The sequence below is a fragment of the Herpailurus yagouaroundi genome, unplaced genomic scaffold (genome assembly GCF_014898765.1).
Source record: "Herpailurus yagouaroundi ecotype Mexico unplaced genomic scaffold, PumYag 557, whole genome shotgun sequence".
Lineage (NCBI taxonomy): Eukaryota > Metazoa > Chordata > Mammalia > Carnivora > Felidae > Herpailurus > Herpailurus yagouaroundi.
In genome coordinates, this window is record NW_024412774.1 from 548,951 (window position 1) to 568,061 (window position 19,111).

General features: G+C 45.8%; 1 protein-coding gene across 14 annotated transcripts in view; it reads left to right on the forward strand.

Annotated features, from left to right (window-relative positions):
• Positions 1–836: 836 nt before the first annotated feature.
• Positions 837–19,111, forward strand: part of ZNF606 (zinc finger protein 606) — a 28,275-nt gene continuing 10,000 nt past the window's right edge. The window contains exons 1-9 of one of the 14 annotated variants that reach the window (XR_005787360.1): positions 839–1,317; positions 1,486–1,828; positions 2,403–2,510; positions 4,035–4,091; positions 4,626–4,714; positions 13,514–13,640; positions 14,118–14,213; positions 16,049–16,153; positions 16,842–17,045. Coding sequence is in view for 11 of the 14 variants with exons in the window: in XM_040465237.1 (XP_040321171.1) it covers positions 2,480–2,510; positions 4,035–4,091; positions 4,626–4,714; positions 13,514–13,640; positions 14,118–14,213; positions 16,087–16,127 (441 nt within the window). In the remaining 3 variants the exon portion in view is untranslated. The other 13 variants (XM_040465237.1, XM_040465238.1, XM_040465234.1 and 10 more) reach the window with 13 other exon arrangements.

The following is a 19,111-nucleotide window of genomic DNA, read 5'->3' on the forward strand; positions in this document are numbered from 1 at the left end:
TGCACAGGCCAAGATGAATCAGGAACAAGGAGGAAAAGGTGGGGGAGCCAGGGAAGCTTGGGGGTGAGGGTCACCTCAAACACGGGTGGGAAAGAGGTTCCAACAGGGTCCCCAAGGGCTGTCATTGTGGGAGGGGGGGGGTTCCAGGCTCAGCTAGGGCTGGAGGGGGTGGTGGCCCAGGGATCCTCCCCGTGCTGGATGAGGAGCCTTTTGGTCGTCCCCGTCCGTGCTTTTGAGTAGTGGTTTGAGTGACAGTCGCTGAGGCAGAGATTTTGTTAGCCATGTTCCCTGCTGTTCTTCAGCGCGGGTCAGTAAACGCTGACTCCAGGAAACATCCCAACATCGGTCGATGGTAACGCAGGCTGCCATAAAGCTTCGCCGTCCAGGAAGAGATTTGGGAACAATTCCTTATGTTTTAAAGGGCTTTATGCGAGAAGCTCAAAACCAGGTTCTTCATTTGAAAAGGAGTATCAGAACAGCTATGTTGAATGAAAGGACCCCTTGAATGCGTTCAGGCCTGCGTCTGGGACGCGTTAAACTATCAGACTTCGTCAAGTTTGCACTGGTGAGCCGCCATTTCACAGACGGGCAAACTGAGGCTCGCGGGGCCGCGATCTACCCAAGCCCTTCCAAGATGGGCAGCGGCGGCGGGGAGGGCCGTCTAGGCCCCGGACAGTACCGTCGGCTCGCCGGCGGCTGTGATACTAGCCGCCGAGGTAAGCCCCAGGCGCCGCGGTGGCCGGACTCGCGGCGGAGTTGCTCGGAGTACGTGCCATGGCGACGCTTCCGGACCAACCGGAAGCCCACTGCCCAGAACTACAACTCCCGGCAGTCCGCGCGACGCGTCCTGGTCGACGCCGGGGGAGCGGCCGCCATTGTCCGCCGCCGAGGTGAGGCGGTCGCCCAGGCTGTGGGGTCGCCGCCGTTGCCGCCGTGGGAGCCAGGAGGTTGGGAGAACAAGCGCGAAGACGCGGCGCCTGCAGTCGGGGCCGGCGCGGATCCCGCGCCTGCCCCTTCCGCGTCGGCTTCGCGCCCCTGTTTCCCTTGGTTCTGCGACCCTCCCGCCTCTGGGCTCGCGGCCGCGCTGGGCCGGCTGGGCGGGCCCCGGTGAGCCCTGCACGTCGGGCCTGGCGCTGGGTAGCAGCCGTCGGCTTAGCGCGCCTTTGTCTGCCTCGCCGCGCGTGAAGATCCCAAGCGTACCGCCAGGCCGAACCTTGGAGCGGAACAAAAGCCCGAAGCGAAGCGGCGAAGCGACCCCAAGCTTGCTAAGTCGCTTGCCTCGAGCGGCGGGGACCGGCCCGCAGGGGTGGGAAGCAGGTAAGGCCGGCCGCGAACCAGGTAAGGCCGGCCGCTCGCGGGTGCGGGCTCCCGAGCATCGCCTCCGCCTCCGGTGGTGCATAAGAGATCGGGCGGGAGGCCAGGCAGCAGGTGATGCGGCGCCTCTGAGGCCGTTAAAAGGAATAATAAACACCTTTCTTTCCCCAGCGGGTGTTTCTCGTCCGCGCGGGTTCAGCTAAGGCGCCGAGGGACGACGGCGACCGTGGGAGGGGGACAATCCCCGATTCTCTTCACCGTGCAGTGACGGCGGACTTGGTTAGGTTGCAAACAGCGGTGCGGAATCGTTTGCCTACTTTGAGTTTTGGCGCAGATCCCGGTGTTCCTGGGGCCAGCAGGCGTCCTGGTGCTTTATACTCACTCCCAGGAATCCGCAGAGCTCTGACAGTTGGCCCTCGTACCCTCGAGAGGTCTCGGGACTTGCACAAAGACTTGGAACCGACGGACTTTGTGGTCTGGGCTCCACATCAGGAAACGGACAGACTTGGGCCCGGTAGGTCTTGCCGGTTGAGTTCTTGTTTCCCTCCTCCCTTCCTCCCTTTTAGATAAAGGTTGCATAACAGAAAATCATTTTAGAGTACAGTTCAGTGGTTTTTGTTGTGTATTCAGAAAGTTGTGCAATAATAACTACTATCTAACAGAACATTTTCATCACCTCCTATAAGAAACCACCCGAACCATTAAATGGTCACTCCGCATTTCTCCCTCCCCGCCCAGCTCTTGGCAACCATTGATTTCTTGGGGGGGGGGGGGGGGGGGGTGGTGGTTTTAACAGTATTTTTTGTCAAATCAACCAAAAAGTAACCTCGAGGTTGTCACTGACTGTCTCTTAACAACCACTGACAAATTTATACCCTCTCATTCTGGAGTGTGGTCTTTTTTTCAGCTTATTCAAGTCACTCTTCATTTATGTCCTGGAATTCTGTTGTTTTTGACACGTAAATTCTGTTTTCTTACAATGCTCCCTACAAGTCTTTTGTTGCTTCCTTGGATGGGCTGTGTTCTTTGTTCCCACTGGCTCTTCTGTGACAAAGGACCAGTTTTGTCTTTTCCACTTTTGTCATTAGGTTGGTATTGCAATTGTCTGTGAATCACGTTAATCCAGGTGCTTTTGGCCAGGCACCTGGTGGATTGATCCTGTGGGATGGCAGCTGTCAATCCGTGGGCCTCCTGGGGTAAGTCCCAATTCTGTGTCTTCCGGGCCTCCTCAGTGGTGAACCTGCTGCAGCCAGGGGTCAGAGCTATGGAGGGACTGAGAGTTTTGGGGGATTGGAGGGAGTCTCTCTGTCTTGGTATAGAATTAGAACTGAGTGAGATTAAAAAAAAAAAAAAAGACAACTTGGTTGTTGGTGAAAAAGGGAAGTGGTAGGGGCGCCTGGGTGGCGCAGTCAGTTAAGCATCTGACTTCAGCCAGGTCACGATCTCACGGTCCGTGAGTTCAAGCCCCGCGTCGGGCTCTGGGCTGATGGCTCAGAGCCTGGAGCCTGTTTCTGATTCTGTGTCTCCCTCTCTCTCTGCCCCTCCCCCGTTCATGCTCTGTCTCTCTCTGTCCCAAAAAAATAAATAAACGTTAAAAAAAAAAAATTAAAAAAGAAAAAGGGAAGTGGTTAGTGTAAAAGACAGTGTTATTTTGTATATCTATAGTCTTAAGATGTGTTAGTGGTTCTAAGAGATTTTCTACTGATTTGTGGGATTGCTTAGAAGACATACATACAGTCAGAATTTCTCTATCATTGCCATATTTTTTATCTTTAGTGTTGTTTCTCATTTATGTAGCAGTGGCATGTAATTTAAGAACAATGTTAAATAGCGTGGTGTCAGTGATGTGTTATCTTTAAGTGAGGTTTCATGTATTTATCACTAAAGACATCAAGGGAGTATCTTACTACTTAGATTATTATTTTTATTTTATATATTTTTTAATTAATTATTTTTTCATGTTTATTCATTTTTGAGAGAGAGAGACACACACACAGTGCCAGCGGGGAAGGGGCAGAGAGAGAGGGAGACACAGAATCCAAAGCAGGCTCCAGGCTCTGAGCTGTCAGCTCAGAGCCGGATGCAGGGCTCCAACCCACTAATGGTGAGATCATGACCTGAGTGGTCAGATGCTTAACTGACTGAGCCACCCAGGCGCCCCTCTACTTAGATTATTTTTAAAATTGGGTAACCTTAAACATTTTATCAGATACCTCTTCAGCCATTCAAGTGATTCTATTCTTCTATTATTATTATTATTTTTATTATTAAAAAAATTTTTTTTAATGTTTATTTTTGAAAGAGGGCATGAGCAGGGGAGGGACAGAGAGAGAGGGAGACACAGAATCCTAAGCAGGCCCAGGCTCTGAGCCGTCACTACAGAGCCAAACGCAGGACTTGAACTCAAGAGCGGTGAGATCATGCCCTGAGCCAAAGTTGGACACTCAACCGACTGAGCCACCCAGATGCCGCCAAGTGATTCTGTTCTTGATTCTTCTTGGCTATATCATGTCAGATTTTTGGGTAATGACTTACCTGTGTATTTCTAGTATAAATCTAGCTTGTTATGTTGGATTTTGTTACATGCTGTGGGCTCTGTTTATGGAACTTCGTTACACCCATTAGTGAGACAGATCTGCTTTTCTATTTTGTTGCCTTTAGTCACTGGGATTGTTGTCACAGTGGCTTTTCTTTACTTGTCCCAACCTGATCTGGTGCAGGTATCCTTACGGACCAGTCCTGGGGAATGGCGGCTGTTGACCCGTGGACCTCCTGGGGTGAGTCAGAAGCCTGTGTCCCATTGGCCATGTTTGCTGCTGTGTCATTCTTCTTCCAGCAGTGACCTGCCGTGGCCAGGGATTGGAGCTGGGGAGCCAGGTGGGGATTTAGGGCAGGGGGGGTTCTGGTCCAGGTCTCTCTGTGCAGAGCGGGAACAGGGATGGATCAGAACATTCCATTGGGTGATAGAGTGATGGTGACACCTCCAGGAGAAGGGTGCATGAGAATAAGTGTGTAGCCATTTACAGCTCGGGCCCAGAAAGGATGTGAACTGGTACTACTTCTCAGAGATGGTGCTTCTGAGCAAAGGGGGCCAGTGCAGGACTCATGTTTAGGAACATTACTTCTCTTCTCTGAGCCCCATTTCCTTCATCTATAAAATGAGGAGTCTCTTTCTTTGCCCAATGGACACGGCTAGGAACTAGCTCTCCCTCAGCGGACTCCCTGCCCCCGCCGTCACCCCCACCAGGAAGGACTCGTCGGCATACTTCCGGTGGGGAGAGCTGCCTCCGTGACTTTGTTTTCCTCCCCAGCTCTGTGTCCTCAGGACTCTGCCTGGCCTGTGGAAGAGAGCCCCAAGGAGGAGAGGAGGGTTACTGGGCTCCCGACAGCCCAGGTCCGGGTGAGTCAGGCATCTGCTTTTTTCTGAAGGGCTGTCCTGTACCCTGGGGTGTCCAGGTTGTCCCCCACCATCCTAGTCTTTGTGTTCTTAAGTTTATAGCAGCTAGACTTTGCCTAAAGAAAGAGTCGGCCAGAAGTTGATTGCTTTCAAAGCACTGACAGGGAGAATTCAAACAGTTTTCTGTGACTTGGAACCACATTATCGACCAGCCTGTTCACAGAACTGAGCCCTGGCAATGCCGTGTGTTGTTTTGGTGGACGAGGGGCAGCCCCTTTGGTCGGCAGCAGGCCCCTTTTCTCCTCCCACCTTACCTCATGTATTCAGTGCCATATTGGGTTGATGCTGTCCTGTGAGCTCCGTGCTTGCTGGGCAGAGAACATGGATAAGTCCAAGCCCTGGTCCCGAGGAATTCTCAATCCCCTTTCCCAAGGTGGTTCAGTCAGCTACTGAGGCCTCATGGCCTGCTGGTGCCACACCTGTGGTTCAGGACATGGGCCTGAGATGCTTAGGGAGGCCCCAAGCCTTGGAGAGGCTGAGCCCAACTAAGGCCTCGAGAAGTGGGAGACAGTCTGCATAAAGTCACTGGGGCACAGAGCAGCTGGAGTCCTTCCGCTGTGGGGAGGGACGCTGCCCGGGAGACATGACGCACTTGGACCAAGAGGTTAAGGGGGCGGCAGGGGCCTGGCCTTTTGTGACCCTGCCCGTGTGTGTTGGGTGAGGGTGGGGGCACCGCATGACCGGCATCTGGGTGAAGGATGACCCTAGTTAGAATTGAGGATGCAGAGGCCAGGATGAACCTAACCAGGCCCTGAATGCCTACTGTGGAGCCAGGGCTCCATTCTGGTGGTAATAAAGAGCTTCCTAAGTGCAGTGAGCACTTAGGCCATTGTCTAAAATGTGGCTGGAAGGGTGTCCCTGGCAGGAATGTGGGGGGAACGGGGTCGTGGGAAGCAGGCTGGCATTTCAGGTGTCAGTGTGACCAGGGCCTGGGAGCAAGACCTTAAGAGGTGTAAGGGAGTTGATGCAGGGTAACTTTGAGACTATTAGCATGTGAGGATGGGTCCTGAGAGGAATATGACAGGAGACATGATATGGAAAAGGTGGCAGGAAATAGGATAGCAGAGTTGATGATACTGGAAAGATGTCCACTCCTTTTTCTCCTGCCCAGCCTCTTCATTAGAGACACCCGCTTAAGAAAAACCAATTGTTTTAATGACTTTATTAAAATATTCAAATACCATAAAAGCGTATAGTTCTGTGGGTTTTTGTATATTCACAGAATTATGCAACTATTACCAACCAGTATCTATTTCTGGTTCTGCTTCTAGAACATTTTTCATCCCCAAAAGAAATTCTATACCCATTAGCAGTCACTCCCTGTCCCTACCACCTTCGACCCCTGGCAACGACTCATGTACTTTCTTTATGTGTTTGTCTCTCGTGGACATTTCACATAAAGGGAATCATATGATATATGACCTTTTGCGTTTGGTTTCTATCACTTAGCATATTTTTAAGGATCATTTATGTTGCAGTACATATCAGTATTTTATTTATTTATATGATTCAGAGGCAGCCATTTTTAACTTATTGTTTTTGGTTCCTTAGGGTTGTCTCCATATTTCTAAATGAGATTTTCATCCTGATTCATGAAATTTACATTTACTATTGGCTCCCTACTATGAAAAATGAAGAAAAATAGTTTTGTTACCATATGTAGGTTTTATTTGCTAAGTTTAAATAATGGATCAAACAAATGTAAGGTACTGAGGTATAAAATTATTAATAACTTCTCTACGTAACTTAATGCCTCCCCCCCAAATTAAAAATATGTGATGAAATTTCCCATGGTTTCAAAGCTGACTGGTGAAGTGCATCGCAAGTATGCTGTCCTCACGTGGCAGCACGGCTGTCCCGGGGAGCAGAGGGCCTGAACCACGTGGTGCAGAGTGGTGGTTGTCTGGCATCAGAACTCGGGCAGCTTTGATGTTCATGACTGATATGTTATATAGTCATTTTTAGATTCTGTAAAAGAATTGGCAGTGAGGCAAGGCTGAAAGATGGGCCCTGAATCAGTCGCTTGGGAACAAAAGTTAGTTGTAATAAAATGCTGTGAAGAAGTCTTAATAACCACTGGGCTGCACCCTGCTGTTAATTTATGTGAGGGTTCCTGAGAATTATTAGGGTTAATGCTGAGAAAATAAAATGGAGAATTAAAATAACAACACCCTCCAGTGTCTGAAGAGTTGTGATTTCTGAGAACATGCTCCTGGCCCCTCCCCACACTCACTTCAAATTTTTCCCTGTGGGAGATTCAAGACTTGAATCCTGTGAGTTTTGTACTAAGCGAGGTCTTCAGGAACACTAACGAGAGCCCCATGTCCCTCCACTGTTCCCTCCAAGTTAAATACTGAAATAAAGCATTCATCTGGTGAAAACATCAAATGCTGTCATCCCTTGTTATCTGAATAGTCCATTTTGGAGAACATGTTGCGTAGCAAAGTTTCAACTAGTGGGAGCCCAGATCGCATTATTTTCAAGAATAGGGAAAATGATGATACCCCATTTTAAAAAACTCCACCCAGCCTCCTCAGATATGGAAACTCTCCAACCTGTCTGTAACAATCCGCCGATGATTTGTGCACGATAAGTGTGCACAGAAATAACAGTAATACTCTGTACCCATCCCTGGCTGGTCTGAGGATGTGCACGTAGTTGTTTTCCTTCTCTGCAAAAAACTTACCTGAAAATACTAATGAAATTCTGAAGTTGCCAAAGAACCCATCTGAATTTCCCCAGATTTCGTGAATGGGCCAGCTGTCCATGATATAATGCAGGAGCTGATTTTACATCTTCCCTCGGCACCCTTACATCTTCTCTCAAACCTTCCCATGATGTAGATGTACGGCCGGGTTCCATAAAGTGCCGTCGAGAGCCCTGGTAAGCGCTCATACGTATGAACAAAGTGAAATTGCAAGAATGACTACAGGAAATTTAGGTGGGACATTTGCGAGTCACCCTGGCAGATGTTTGTAAAGTGCAACCTCACGTAAGGGTAACCTGGGAATGGAACGGCTTGCTCCTTCCTGTGCTAGCTTCTAGGGTCCCTCTTCTCCACAGTGGTGAGACTGGGTGCCTGACCTCCATCTGCTCTTTCTGTTTCACTTCTAGTCTTGGTTTTGCATTTTCTTTTTTTTTTTTTAATTTGTTTTTAATGTTTATTTATTTTTGAGACAGTGGGAGAGACAGAGTGCAAGCAGTGGAGGGGCAGACAGGGAGACACAGAATCTGAAGCGGGCTCCAGGCTCTGAGCTGTCAGCCCAGAGCCCGACGTGGGGCTCGAGCTCACAAACCATGAGATCATGAATGACCTGAGCCGAAGTCGGACGCTTAACCGACTGAGCCATTCAGGTGCCCCTGGTTTTGCCTTTTCTGCCTCTTCAAGGCCTCCATGAAGTGTGGACCCCAACATGGGGACATACTCAGCTGGGCATCTTTTTTTCTTCCCCTTTGGCAGCGCGTGAGTTCCTTCCCCTTTGATAACATCTACAAATCTGGAAATATTTTTTACTTATTCAAAGTTTTATTTTGACATCCCATAAGTACAGAAAAGTATGGAGAGTAATCAAATATGGTCTCCATTACTCAGAATGAAGTTGTTAATGTTTTGTAATATTTGCTTAGTTTTCCCCAGTCACATTCTCTTCCCATGTTTACCCAGAATAACTGCTTACGGTGTATACACAGCTAATCAATTGTCTTACTCATATGTAGATAATAAGCTATTTATATAGACATCACATAGATAGTAGTCTAATTCTTTTTAAGTTTTTTTTTCCCTAAGTCATCTCTATACCCCAGTGTGGGGCTCAAACTCCCAACCCCGAGATCAAGAGTTGCATGCTTTTCCTACCCATAGCTTTTCTGTACCTTTCTTTGCTTATTCAAGGTCAACTTTGAGATCCATCCATGTGATAAGTTCATTCCTTTTGCCCTCTGTTCATCCCTTTTATGGATGGGTGTAGAAGCCCCCCCCCCCATTTTTACTATTCCAGGAAAAGCTGTGTGGACCTTCTTGTAATATCATTTTGTGCATACATCTAAATGTTTATCTAGACATACCCCTCAAAGCAGAAGTATGCTGAGTTTTAGGGTGCACGTTTGCAGTATGACCAGCGCTGCCCCGTGGCTCTTGGAAAGGGCCTCCTCTCGTTCTCACTACCATGGAAGAGAGCCTGTCTCCCTGCATCTCTGCTGCTGAGTGGCAGTGTCGGGTCTTTTAATTTTTGCATAGCTTAAGACCAAAATGGTAGATTGTATGGTAGATTCAATGGTAGATTCCTTGATTGCTAGCAAGGTTGTGTATCTTTACATATTGTTCCTGGTCATCTGGATTTCTTCTCTCTCTGTCTCTCTCCCACTCCTACCTCTGTGTAGACTCTGACCTGTCGATACGTAGGCATTTTATATGCGTTCTGGATCCTGGTTCTTTGCCATGTATGAATTGTCTTCTCCCAGTCTGTAGCTTGTCTTAACTTTGTGGTGTTCTTTGTCAGTCCCATGTTTCCCGTATCTGTATTTGTTTATAGCTAGTGTTTTTGTTTCTTGTTTAAAGAATTCACATATTAAAAAAAAAAAATTCTGTTCCTTTAGGTTGTTTCTGAGCTCTTCTCTTACATGGTGGGCCTCCTGAAGCAATTGCTGTGTGTTCACATTTAATAAATTCTTATTCTTTCAGAGCCCCTCTTGTGTCATCCTGTTTTATACTGAAATCCCTCCAATCAGAGAATTGGGATTGCAGTTCATTGAAAGTAGGATTGTAGATACTGCCAGTGTTCTGTGTGCTTTTGGCTTCTGTGTTTGGTCTCCCCGCCTGTGCTGCACATGTTCCTTGCGTATCCAGGGCTCTTGTGGTCTCCTGTGCTTACCAGGGAAGAGCTGTGAGGCTGTGTTTGAGTGTTCTGCTTTCCTGTGGCTGAGCAGGTTTGGTTCCTGATTGGCCTTCCTGTGTGTGTGTCTGTCTGTCTGTCTCCCTCCCAACAAATCTCACTCTAAGCTCCATGGACCTGCTTGGGCCAGGATCCTCGGGTTGGTTGTGTTTCCGGGCATGCAGCTGGCTGTCAGGCCACAGACCTCCTACCCCACGTTGTTGAGGTTTCAACTCTGGGGTTGTTGGTCACCCGAGCAGCTGGAGAACCTCATGCACTCCTGTGTCTGAGCAGGGTCAAGGCAGTGTTACCCGAGTGTAAGTGCAGGGCATTTGGTGGTGGTGCTGCCCACAGGTGGCTGTTTGGGAGATAGCTAGCAAAGCTATCCTGAGTATGGACTTGCCTTGTCACCTGTTTTCAGCCTGCCTCTCACTCCTGACTTAACAGTCGTTTAAGCTCAGAGCCCCAAGCCTCTCCTGGGAACCTCTTCCACCGTAGCCCTTCTAATGTGTGGGGGCTGGGATTCCCTCTGCTTTGTTTCCTTGGTCTGCTACTCTTTCATCTGTTCCCCATCTTGTAAGAACGTGTGGAACAACACGTGCCAATGGCCTCTTCTTTTCACTGGCTGGGATGTTTCTCTTTCTCAAACTTTATTTAGGAGATATTTAAACCCTAAAGTGGAATCTGGACCTTGTGTTAGTTCTTGTTAGCATTGTAACAAATTACTACAAACTTAATGTCTTAGAATAATATGAATTTATTGTCTTGTTCTAGAGCTCAGAAGTTTAAAATGGGTTTGTAGGCTCTTGGCAGTCAGCCAGTTCTGTGTTCTCATTGATACCACTTCTTTGACATATTGTTATGTCTTCTCTCTCCCCTTCAGATGTCAATAAATAGCAACATTTTTCAAAGACAAGAAAAAAAAATGAGTCTGTAAGGCCGTGTTCCTTCTGGAGGCTACAGGGGAGAATCTGCTTCCTTGCTTTTCCCAGCTTCTGGAGGTTACCCTAATTTCTTGGCCTGTGGTCCCCACCCTCCATCTTCAGGATGCCTTGATCCAACATCATGTCTCCTTTTACTCAGACCCTCCTCCTTCCTCCTTGTGATTACATTGAGCCCACCTAGATGATCCAAGATAATCTCCCCAAATCAATATCCTTAATGTAATCACATTTCTGCAGAGCCCCTTTAACATAATGGTTATAAGTTCTGGGATTTAGGATGTTGCCATGTCTTGGTGAGGGGTGTTATTACAAACACCCATGTTCAATAACTTCAACTGTCAGCTCTTAGCTTTGTGCCTTTTTCTCTATCCTGACACAAAAACTGGAATATTTTAAAGCAAATTTCAGATATTCTATCATTTTGCTTATCAACACTTCTGTGTAATTTCTAAGAGATAACATCCTCTTTAGAAAATAATAACTTTATCAATACCTTTTTCACACCCAACAAAATTAATGACAGTAAGTCCCTGTTATCTGTTAATACCCGGCAATGTTCAGTTTTTTCCAGTTGTCCCCAAAATATGTTTTACATTTGGTTCAAATCAGGATCCAAACGAGGACCACACACTGTGTGCTTAATATGCTGAAGAACCAGGTCACTTTCTTGTTGGTTGCCTGATTTTGCCCTCTTGATGACATTGGGTGAGTTCCTCCATCCCTTTGCCTTCCATAAGCTGATAATTGGACTAGAGGGATGAGTAGATTCAGGTCCCATATTTTTGGTGAGAGTACACCATAGGAGGTGCTGGGTCCTTCCTACTCTGTTGCATTAGTGGGTACAGGACGTCTGATTGTCCCATTTTCAGAAGATGAGATGGATTAGTCAGGCTAACTATAGCCGCCCCTCCATTATTCTTCATGTTATTCAGACATGTTCAGTGTCTGCCTTCCATGTCTGATGTAGCAGTTCCTGATGATCATTGCCAGTGTCGACTACTTGATTAAAGGTTGCAGAATCGCTCCCTGCAGTGTCTGTTAGATGTAGTTCTTTTATTCCTTAGGTGCGTATAGGGATTCCATTGGGGTCTTGGGAGGGGTGGGAGGTTAACTTGTGACTCAGTTCACCAGCTTAACAGCTGCTAGGGGGTGGGTTTGAAGCTTGTTAAGTGTAGCTGAACTGAAGCCATCAAGTAGATGCCACCCTCTGGAGGAGTTAGGTGGCATGAGGGAGCACACCAAGAGCACCCTGGTGAGAAAGCATGGCCTCCCAGCTGCGTGTGATTGGGTGTGATTGCTCTGTGAAAGTACACTGAGCTTATTATTTCAGCTCACTTGGGCTTTGTGCACTTCACTGTCCGAATGTTACACTTATAATAAAACGTTTATATTACTTAACAAACATAGAAGCATCACCCAGCAAGGAAACTGAGGCCCTAGGCAGATCTGTAGAAGAAAGCCAAAGTATTGGCTTGATGAGTCCAAGGTTAGGGATAGTTGCACTAGGAAGTTTTGCTCTGCAGTTTTAAGTGCTTTTCAGAGTAAGGGAATTACTGCAGCAGAATCAGTTCTGTGTTTCAAGCTAAGCATTATTTGGTGGAGGGGGAGCAGTTGGGATCGACAGAGTAAAAGTTGTTACATTGAAGACCAGCTATGAGGGTGAACGAGCTCAATTTGTGAGCCTTGACCAGCAGGGACAGAAAAGAAGGGCGTGAGAAAGGCTGTATGGGGGAAGCAGTAACATAGCGGGCCATGAAGGCATGGGGAGAAGTTCACAGGAGGCTCAGTGTGGAAATTCGCTGACACGGAGGTGGACCAGAAAGCTGGTTTCCAGATGGAGGGGAGGACCTAGAAGCTATCAGGGCCTGTGGGAATTGTAGTATACCACCCCTGATGGACAGCTCACTCCACCACCACCCCAAGGGAAAGCACGCTCCCACTCCACCCTGGAAGTACCCAGATAACTGAAGCTCACACTGAGTGCTTAAGAGCACTGTGAGCCGAGCGATGCGTTCATTGCAAAAGGTTATAATCATCTTCCCCTCTATGTTTCTAGTGAGCATTCCTGGTTCTATTTTTCCTGAAGACATCAGTTGGATCATTTTAAAACTCAAGGTTGTTTTTTTTTCTTTAAATTTTTAATGTTTATGTATTTTTGAGAGAGACAGTGTGAGCAGGGAAGGGGCAGAGAGAGAAGGAGATAATCTGAAGCAGGCTCCAGGCTCTGAGCTGTCAGCACAGAGCTGGATGCGGTGCCGGAACTCACGGACCGTGAGATCATGACCTGAGCCGAAGTCGGACGTTTAACCGACTGAGCCACCCAGATGTCCCAAAACTCAAGGGTTTTTTGACAGCAACCGTACCTGATTCTCTGGCTTGGGCTGCTCTGCTCAAAGCTATCATACTCTTAGCTCCAGTCCTTGGGACAGAGATGATCTGGGAATGGAAACCTCCATATAGTCCCTAGGAAGACAGTCTGTGAATATTTAATATCACCCTTCCAGGTACTAGATCCACATGTTGAGCAAAGACTCCAACCTGTTTAGCCTGCAGGCAGTGCTTGTAGTCTGTTTCCTCCCTGGTCCTGGACTTGAGTATCTTTATCTCCAGAGAAGGGGGCCACTGGCCTGGTGGGAGTCCTGTCCATACTAGCCAGTATTATTAGAACTGGGTAAGAGCCTTAAGAGAGACCTATTCATTTTTGTTGTGGTTATCATGGGCCTAGATACCTAATTTCCTAAGAGTATCCCAAATAGGGGGCCCTTAGGTGGCTCCCAGTGAGGCCTGACAAATCAGTTATAGTACTGAACATATCCAGGATACTTCTATATCCTGTCTCCTCCCCAGTGCGGTCAGCCTCACTCCATCCCCAGAAAACATTAGAGGATGTGGCTGCAGGCTGAGGAGGAACATCTGTGCTCTTTTAGGAACCAGTGACTTTCAAGGATGTGGCTGTGGACTTCACCCAAGAAGAGTGGGGGCAGTTGGACCCTATTCAGAGGACCCTGTACCGTGACGTGATGCTGGAGACCTATGGGCATCTGCTCTCTGTGGGTAAGGTGGTGCTGCCTGAGTAAATGAAGGTGTTTCCATGCGATACCTTCTGGTTCTCTGTGTTTAAGAGCTCACAGGCTGTAACTATTGGTAATATATGTTAACTAGATTTAGTGTTATGATAATAACACTAAATGATAATTTCACAGTGTATACAAATATTGAAACATGTACACCTGAAACTGATACAATGTTCTGTGTCAATTACATCTCAGTTTTAAAAATTAGCAACGCATAACACCACCACTGACCAATAACACTCAATAAATAAAATAAAAAATAAATAAATAAAAAAGAGCTCATGGGGGGTCTCAAAAGGGCTGAGATGATCTTGAGCCCTCCTGAGGTTCAAGAACAAAATTCCTAATACTTATAAAGCATAAAGTATGCTTATTCTGCCCAAATGATAAGTCAGGGAAGAACAGGCAAGGACATTTTCAAGGCTACACAAGTCTGTGCTTTTTCCTCCATGTGTAGGGAATCAGATTGCCAAGCCGGAGGTCATCTCTCTGTTGGAGCAAGGAGAAGAACCATGGTCAGTGGAACAAGCATATCCTCAAAGCACTTGTCCAGGTGAGGGCAGGTGGGAGCAAGGAACTTTCCTCCAAGCCCTCCTTGTTTGAGAAAGGGGCTGAGGCCATGAGGAGTTACCTTCCTCAGAGACCTTCACAATTTCCTCCAAGGAGCTGTATCCCATGTATTGACGTTTTTGTAGCTGTTGATTCAGAGCAAACAAGGTAGCAGATTGTATGAGCTGCAGTTTCCCTTCCTCTCCATCCATTCTCCTCATGCCTCTCATATTCTCTGCTGCCCCTTTCTCTGAGATAATTTCTCACTCACTTACCTGCTTTTTAGTGTGTTCATTTCCTTTTGTGACAGACTCATAGCCAGGAGCCACAGACTATTTTTTTTTTTTAAGGGTTTTATATAGGTAATGTATTCACATGATTCAAAAAATTCAGAGCTACATAGAATGTGTGAGCTGAAAAATCTCACTTATTTTTGCTGCTGTTATCCACATTATTTTACCCCACCTCCCCACAGGGCACGTACACACAGGTGACCACTTTTCTTTTATTATAAATGTTTCAGCTATTTTCTTAGTGGTTTTCCTGGGGATTATAATTAATATTTTAATTTATAGTAATGTACTTTGGTTAATACCATTAATTTTGGTAGCATACAAAAACTTTTCTTCTGTGTATTTCTATCCTCACCCATTTATGCTGTTATTGTCAGAAATTACATCTATACATAGTATGTCCATCAACACAGACTTACAGTTATTGCTTTGTTTTTGTCTTTTTTTTAATTTCTTTTTTATTTTTGAGAGAGAGACAGAGCGTGACTGGGGGAGGGGTAGAGAGAGAGGGAGACACAGAATCCAAAGCAGGCTCTAGGCCTCTGGTGTGGGGCCTGAACTCAAGAGCTGTGAGATCATGATCTGAGCTGAAGTCAGACGTTGAACCAACTGAACCACCTAGGTGCCTGTTTTTGGCTTTTAAATCAGATAGGGAAAAAAAAATTACAAGCAAAAAATGTGTTTAGACAGCCTTGTCATATTTACCTATGTAGTTACATTTATTGGTGTCCTGTATTTTGAGTTACTGCCTGTGTCCTGTCATTTCACCCAAAGGACTCCATTTGTTTTAGGGCAGGTTTCCTGGCAGCAGACTCTCTCAGATGGTTTATCTTGGAGCCCCTTCCTTTCCCCCTCATTTTGGAAGGAGAGTTTTGCCACATACAGGATTCTTGGTTGGCAGTATTTTTCTTTCTTAACTCCATGGTTTCCAGACAGGTATGCCCTGTTGGTAATGTGAAGATCACTTGGATGTGATGAATACCTTTTCTCTTGCTGCTTTCAGCATCCTCTATCAGGCTTTGGCTTTTGACAGTTTAATTATGATGTGTATTCTAGGTTCCCAGAAATGTTTTAGAACTTTTCAAAGCCCCTAAGAACGTCTTCTCCCTTGGCTTTTTAAAAATCGTTTTGGTTTTGCGTATTGTTTGCTTTAGCTGTTTGCCATCGTCTCAGGCGGTAATGACTTTTTTTTTTTAATTTTTTTTTTAATGTTTATTTATTTTTGAGACAGAGAGAGACAGAGCATGAATGGGGGAGGGGCAGAGAGAGAGGGAGACACAGAATCGGAAGCAGGCTCCAGGCTCTGAGCCATCAGCCCAGAGCCTGATGCGGGGCTCGAACTCACAAACCGTGAGATCGTGACCTGAGCTGAAGTCAGACGCTCAACCGACTGAGCCACCCAGGCGCCCTGGTAATGACTTTTTAATATACTGTCTGTAAATGTTTGACAAATACCTGCTTCCTAGAGGCTTCCAGCCCCTGACAACCTTTCAAGGGCCTGGAAACCACCAAATGGGTCAAATAATGACTATTCTTTGGGATTGAGGCTTTGGGGAACCCCCAGCTTCATTCTGTTCCCTCTAGTACCAGAAATATTGTCTGTTATTTTACAAGGCTGCTGCTGAGCCGGGGAGTCAGAGATGGGACTAGGGTAAGTTACAGTGCCCCAAAGCCCACTGTTCCAAAAATTCAGCTGTCTTTCTTGAATAAACTCTTCTCTGGGCTGCCAGAGGACTTTGGTTAATTTATAGAATTCTGAGGAAATTGATTCTGACAGTTTTTGGTTGCTTTTATGGAATGGTGAAATTTCAGAGGCCCTATTTTGCCATTTTTACTGACCTCTTGCCCCAGATAATCAGTTTTAATAATTTCTATTATATGTTTCCAGAGTTTCCTTACACAGCTAAAAGCATATAGAGATATGGTTATTTTCACCTTTCTAAAAGTAGATTATAATCTATTCTGTTGTGTATCTTGCTGTTTTTAATTTAATAATGTACAACAGCCTGTTCTTGAGTTGTGAAGGTGGCTATCTTCCCATCCATTCTAATGAAGTAGGCTTTTTGGAGTCTCATCAGTTGCCCCCATTCATATCTGAAACCTTCCATCAAGGGCTCTGAATTCCAGGAGCTTTAACTCTCCTACTTTTGGTGCTGGCCATTCTGAGTTACTATCCTGAACCACCGTCCTGAGGTTTGGTTCCACCACCTCCATTCTTAAACTTCTACTGTCTTGCAAATCACCTCAGCCAACTCTGTGATCCTGCTAGAACCGGGAAGCTCATCTCTTCCTTCTAAATTATGTTTCCTCCTCTTTTTGATGCATATCGCTGCTACCAGCCTCCTGTGAGTCCTCCAAGCTGGAAATTGAGAAGTCTTACCTTCCTTTTCTTCTCCAAGATGTGATGGTTCTTCTAGCTCCTGAGATTTTCTGCCTCTGAAATGTTAGTTGTGTGTCACTCAGCTTCTACCAACATCACCCTCAGGTCCCTTACCAAATTCCAGCTCAAGTTAATGAATAAATCTGTACTTATTATTAGCTACCTCAGGTGTTTTTTCTTGATCTACCTCCCTGAAATCTTCTATTATGAGCTCTCTGTCAGTAAATCTGCAGTGATTTGAGTAGCCTTTTAAATAACTCTGACTAGATTTCAAGACCATCCATTTTTTTCTGTTATTTTTCTCATTTTGTCACTGGCTCGTGCTGTACAGGAGCAGTATGTCTATATTCAAGTAAAGCCTGAAGGCTGAGCTCATGTCATTTCTCTTGTGCGAAACCTTCCTAGATTGTTTCTGTTGAGTACTAATCTCTGATCTCCTTTCCTAGCCTCCCACCCGCCCAGCAACTGCATCCCCTCAGGCTCAGTGATACACTGTGTGTATTGTTGACAACTGTTTAGTATGTCCTCTCATCACATAGGTTCTAACTCCCAGGTTAGATGATACTTTGTTGTCCTGTCTCTGGTTCTGGATACTCAGACTACAAGTACCATTTATAAAGTAGGACAAGAATTGTTCATTTGCTCAGCTACCATTTCTTAAAGTTTCTACTGGAAGGATTCAAAATCTATATGAAGATTGATCATTCCCTAACTTCTAGGAGCTAAGCTTGAAATTAGTAATAAATGCCACATCTTGAGCAAAGTAGGGCCCCTCTTGTAATGGAGTTGGATAGTAAAAGGAAGGAAATGGTGTATAGTGAAGACAGAAGAAAAACCTAGAGAAAGTGGACAAGAGTCTGTGTCGAATAAGGTATCTGTGGCTTAGACCTTGCGGTAGGGTAAATAATGACACCCCCTTTCTCCCAAAGGATGTCCACATCTTAAACTTGTGAATATGGTACTTCGTATGGCAAAGGGGCTTCTCAGATGTGAATAAATTTTGAGATGGAGGGATTATCTTGTATTATCTGAATGACCATGGTAATTGCAAGGTCCTTGTAAGAGCAAGGCAGGAGTGTCTGAGACACAGAGAGGAGATGTGGTGACAGAAACAGAGGATGAAGTGTTATGCTCTGCAGATGGAGGAAGGAGCTATAAGCCAAAGAATGCAGGCAGCTTCTAAAAGCAGGAGAAGGCCACGCTGTAGATTCTGCCCTAGAGGGAGGCTCCCCTGATTGTAGCCCAGTAAAAGCCATTTTGGACTTCTGACTTCCAAAGCTGTAAAGTAATAAGATTGTGTGATTTTAAGCTGCTGCATGTGTGGTAATTTGTTACAGCAGCAGTAGGAAACTCAGACAGACCCCTTCAGTTGTTGGAGGGCTGTTACCTCAGCAGTGATGGTGGATAGCTTTCATATGTTGAACTTGCCAGACATTTCACTGGATTCACAATCTCACGAAGATATTGGAAACATCCTCTGTGGATAGTATAGAGCCAGTATGTATGAATGTGTGTGTGTGTGTGTGTGTGTGTGTGTGTGTGTGTGTTTATATATACATAGATTTTTAAAAATTTTATTTGTAAGTAATCTCTACACCCAACGTGGGGCTTGAATTCACAACCCCAGGATCAAGAGTTGCACGCTCTACTGACTGAGCCAGCCAGGTGCCCGGAGCCACAATTTAAATACAGATTATATCAGGCTATAACTCCTGTGTCTTCATCATAATGTGTTGCCTTTAGAGTCTGTCTTGTGTGCCATTGCTTTGTAAATCATTCTGTAGTTAGAAGGGTTGTAACTGTAGGAGTGTTCTTAAACTATGGTGATTTGTGGGTTGACGAATTTTGTCATTGACTGAATGGAATATGAAACAATGCGACAGCATATTATCATAGATAAGATCCTTGCTTGAAGCTTCTGTTGGTGATACTTTCTCTTAACGCCAGTCCCTCCTTTTTGGGGGGCAGGTGTCAAAATAGGGAAGGAGTCAGGATATTAAAACACAGAAGTGAATTAGGACGCTTTCATCATTTAAACATAAGTTAAAGGCCTGGTTGCTTGTTTATCTTGTAAGCAAGTTATTTCTTATTTTTTCACCTTAATAATATTCACTGGGTCCCTTTGTCAGGGATCCCCCAGGCCACCCTTGGGTTCAGTGATTTCACTAGGATGCACAGGACTCAAAAGTCATTGTACTTTTGTAATGGTGTATGACAGTGAAAGGATAC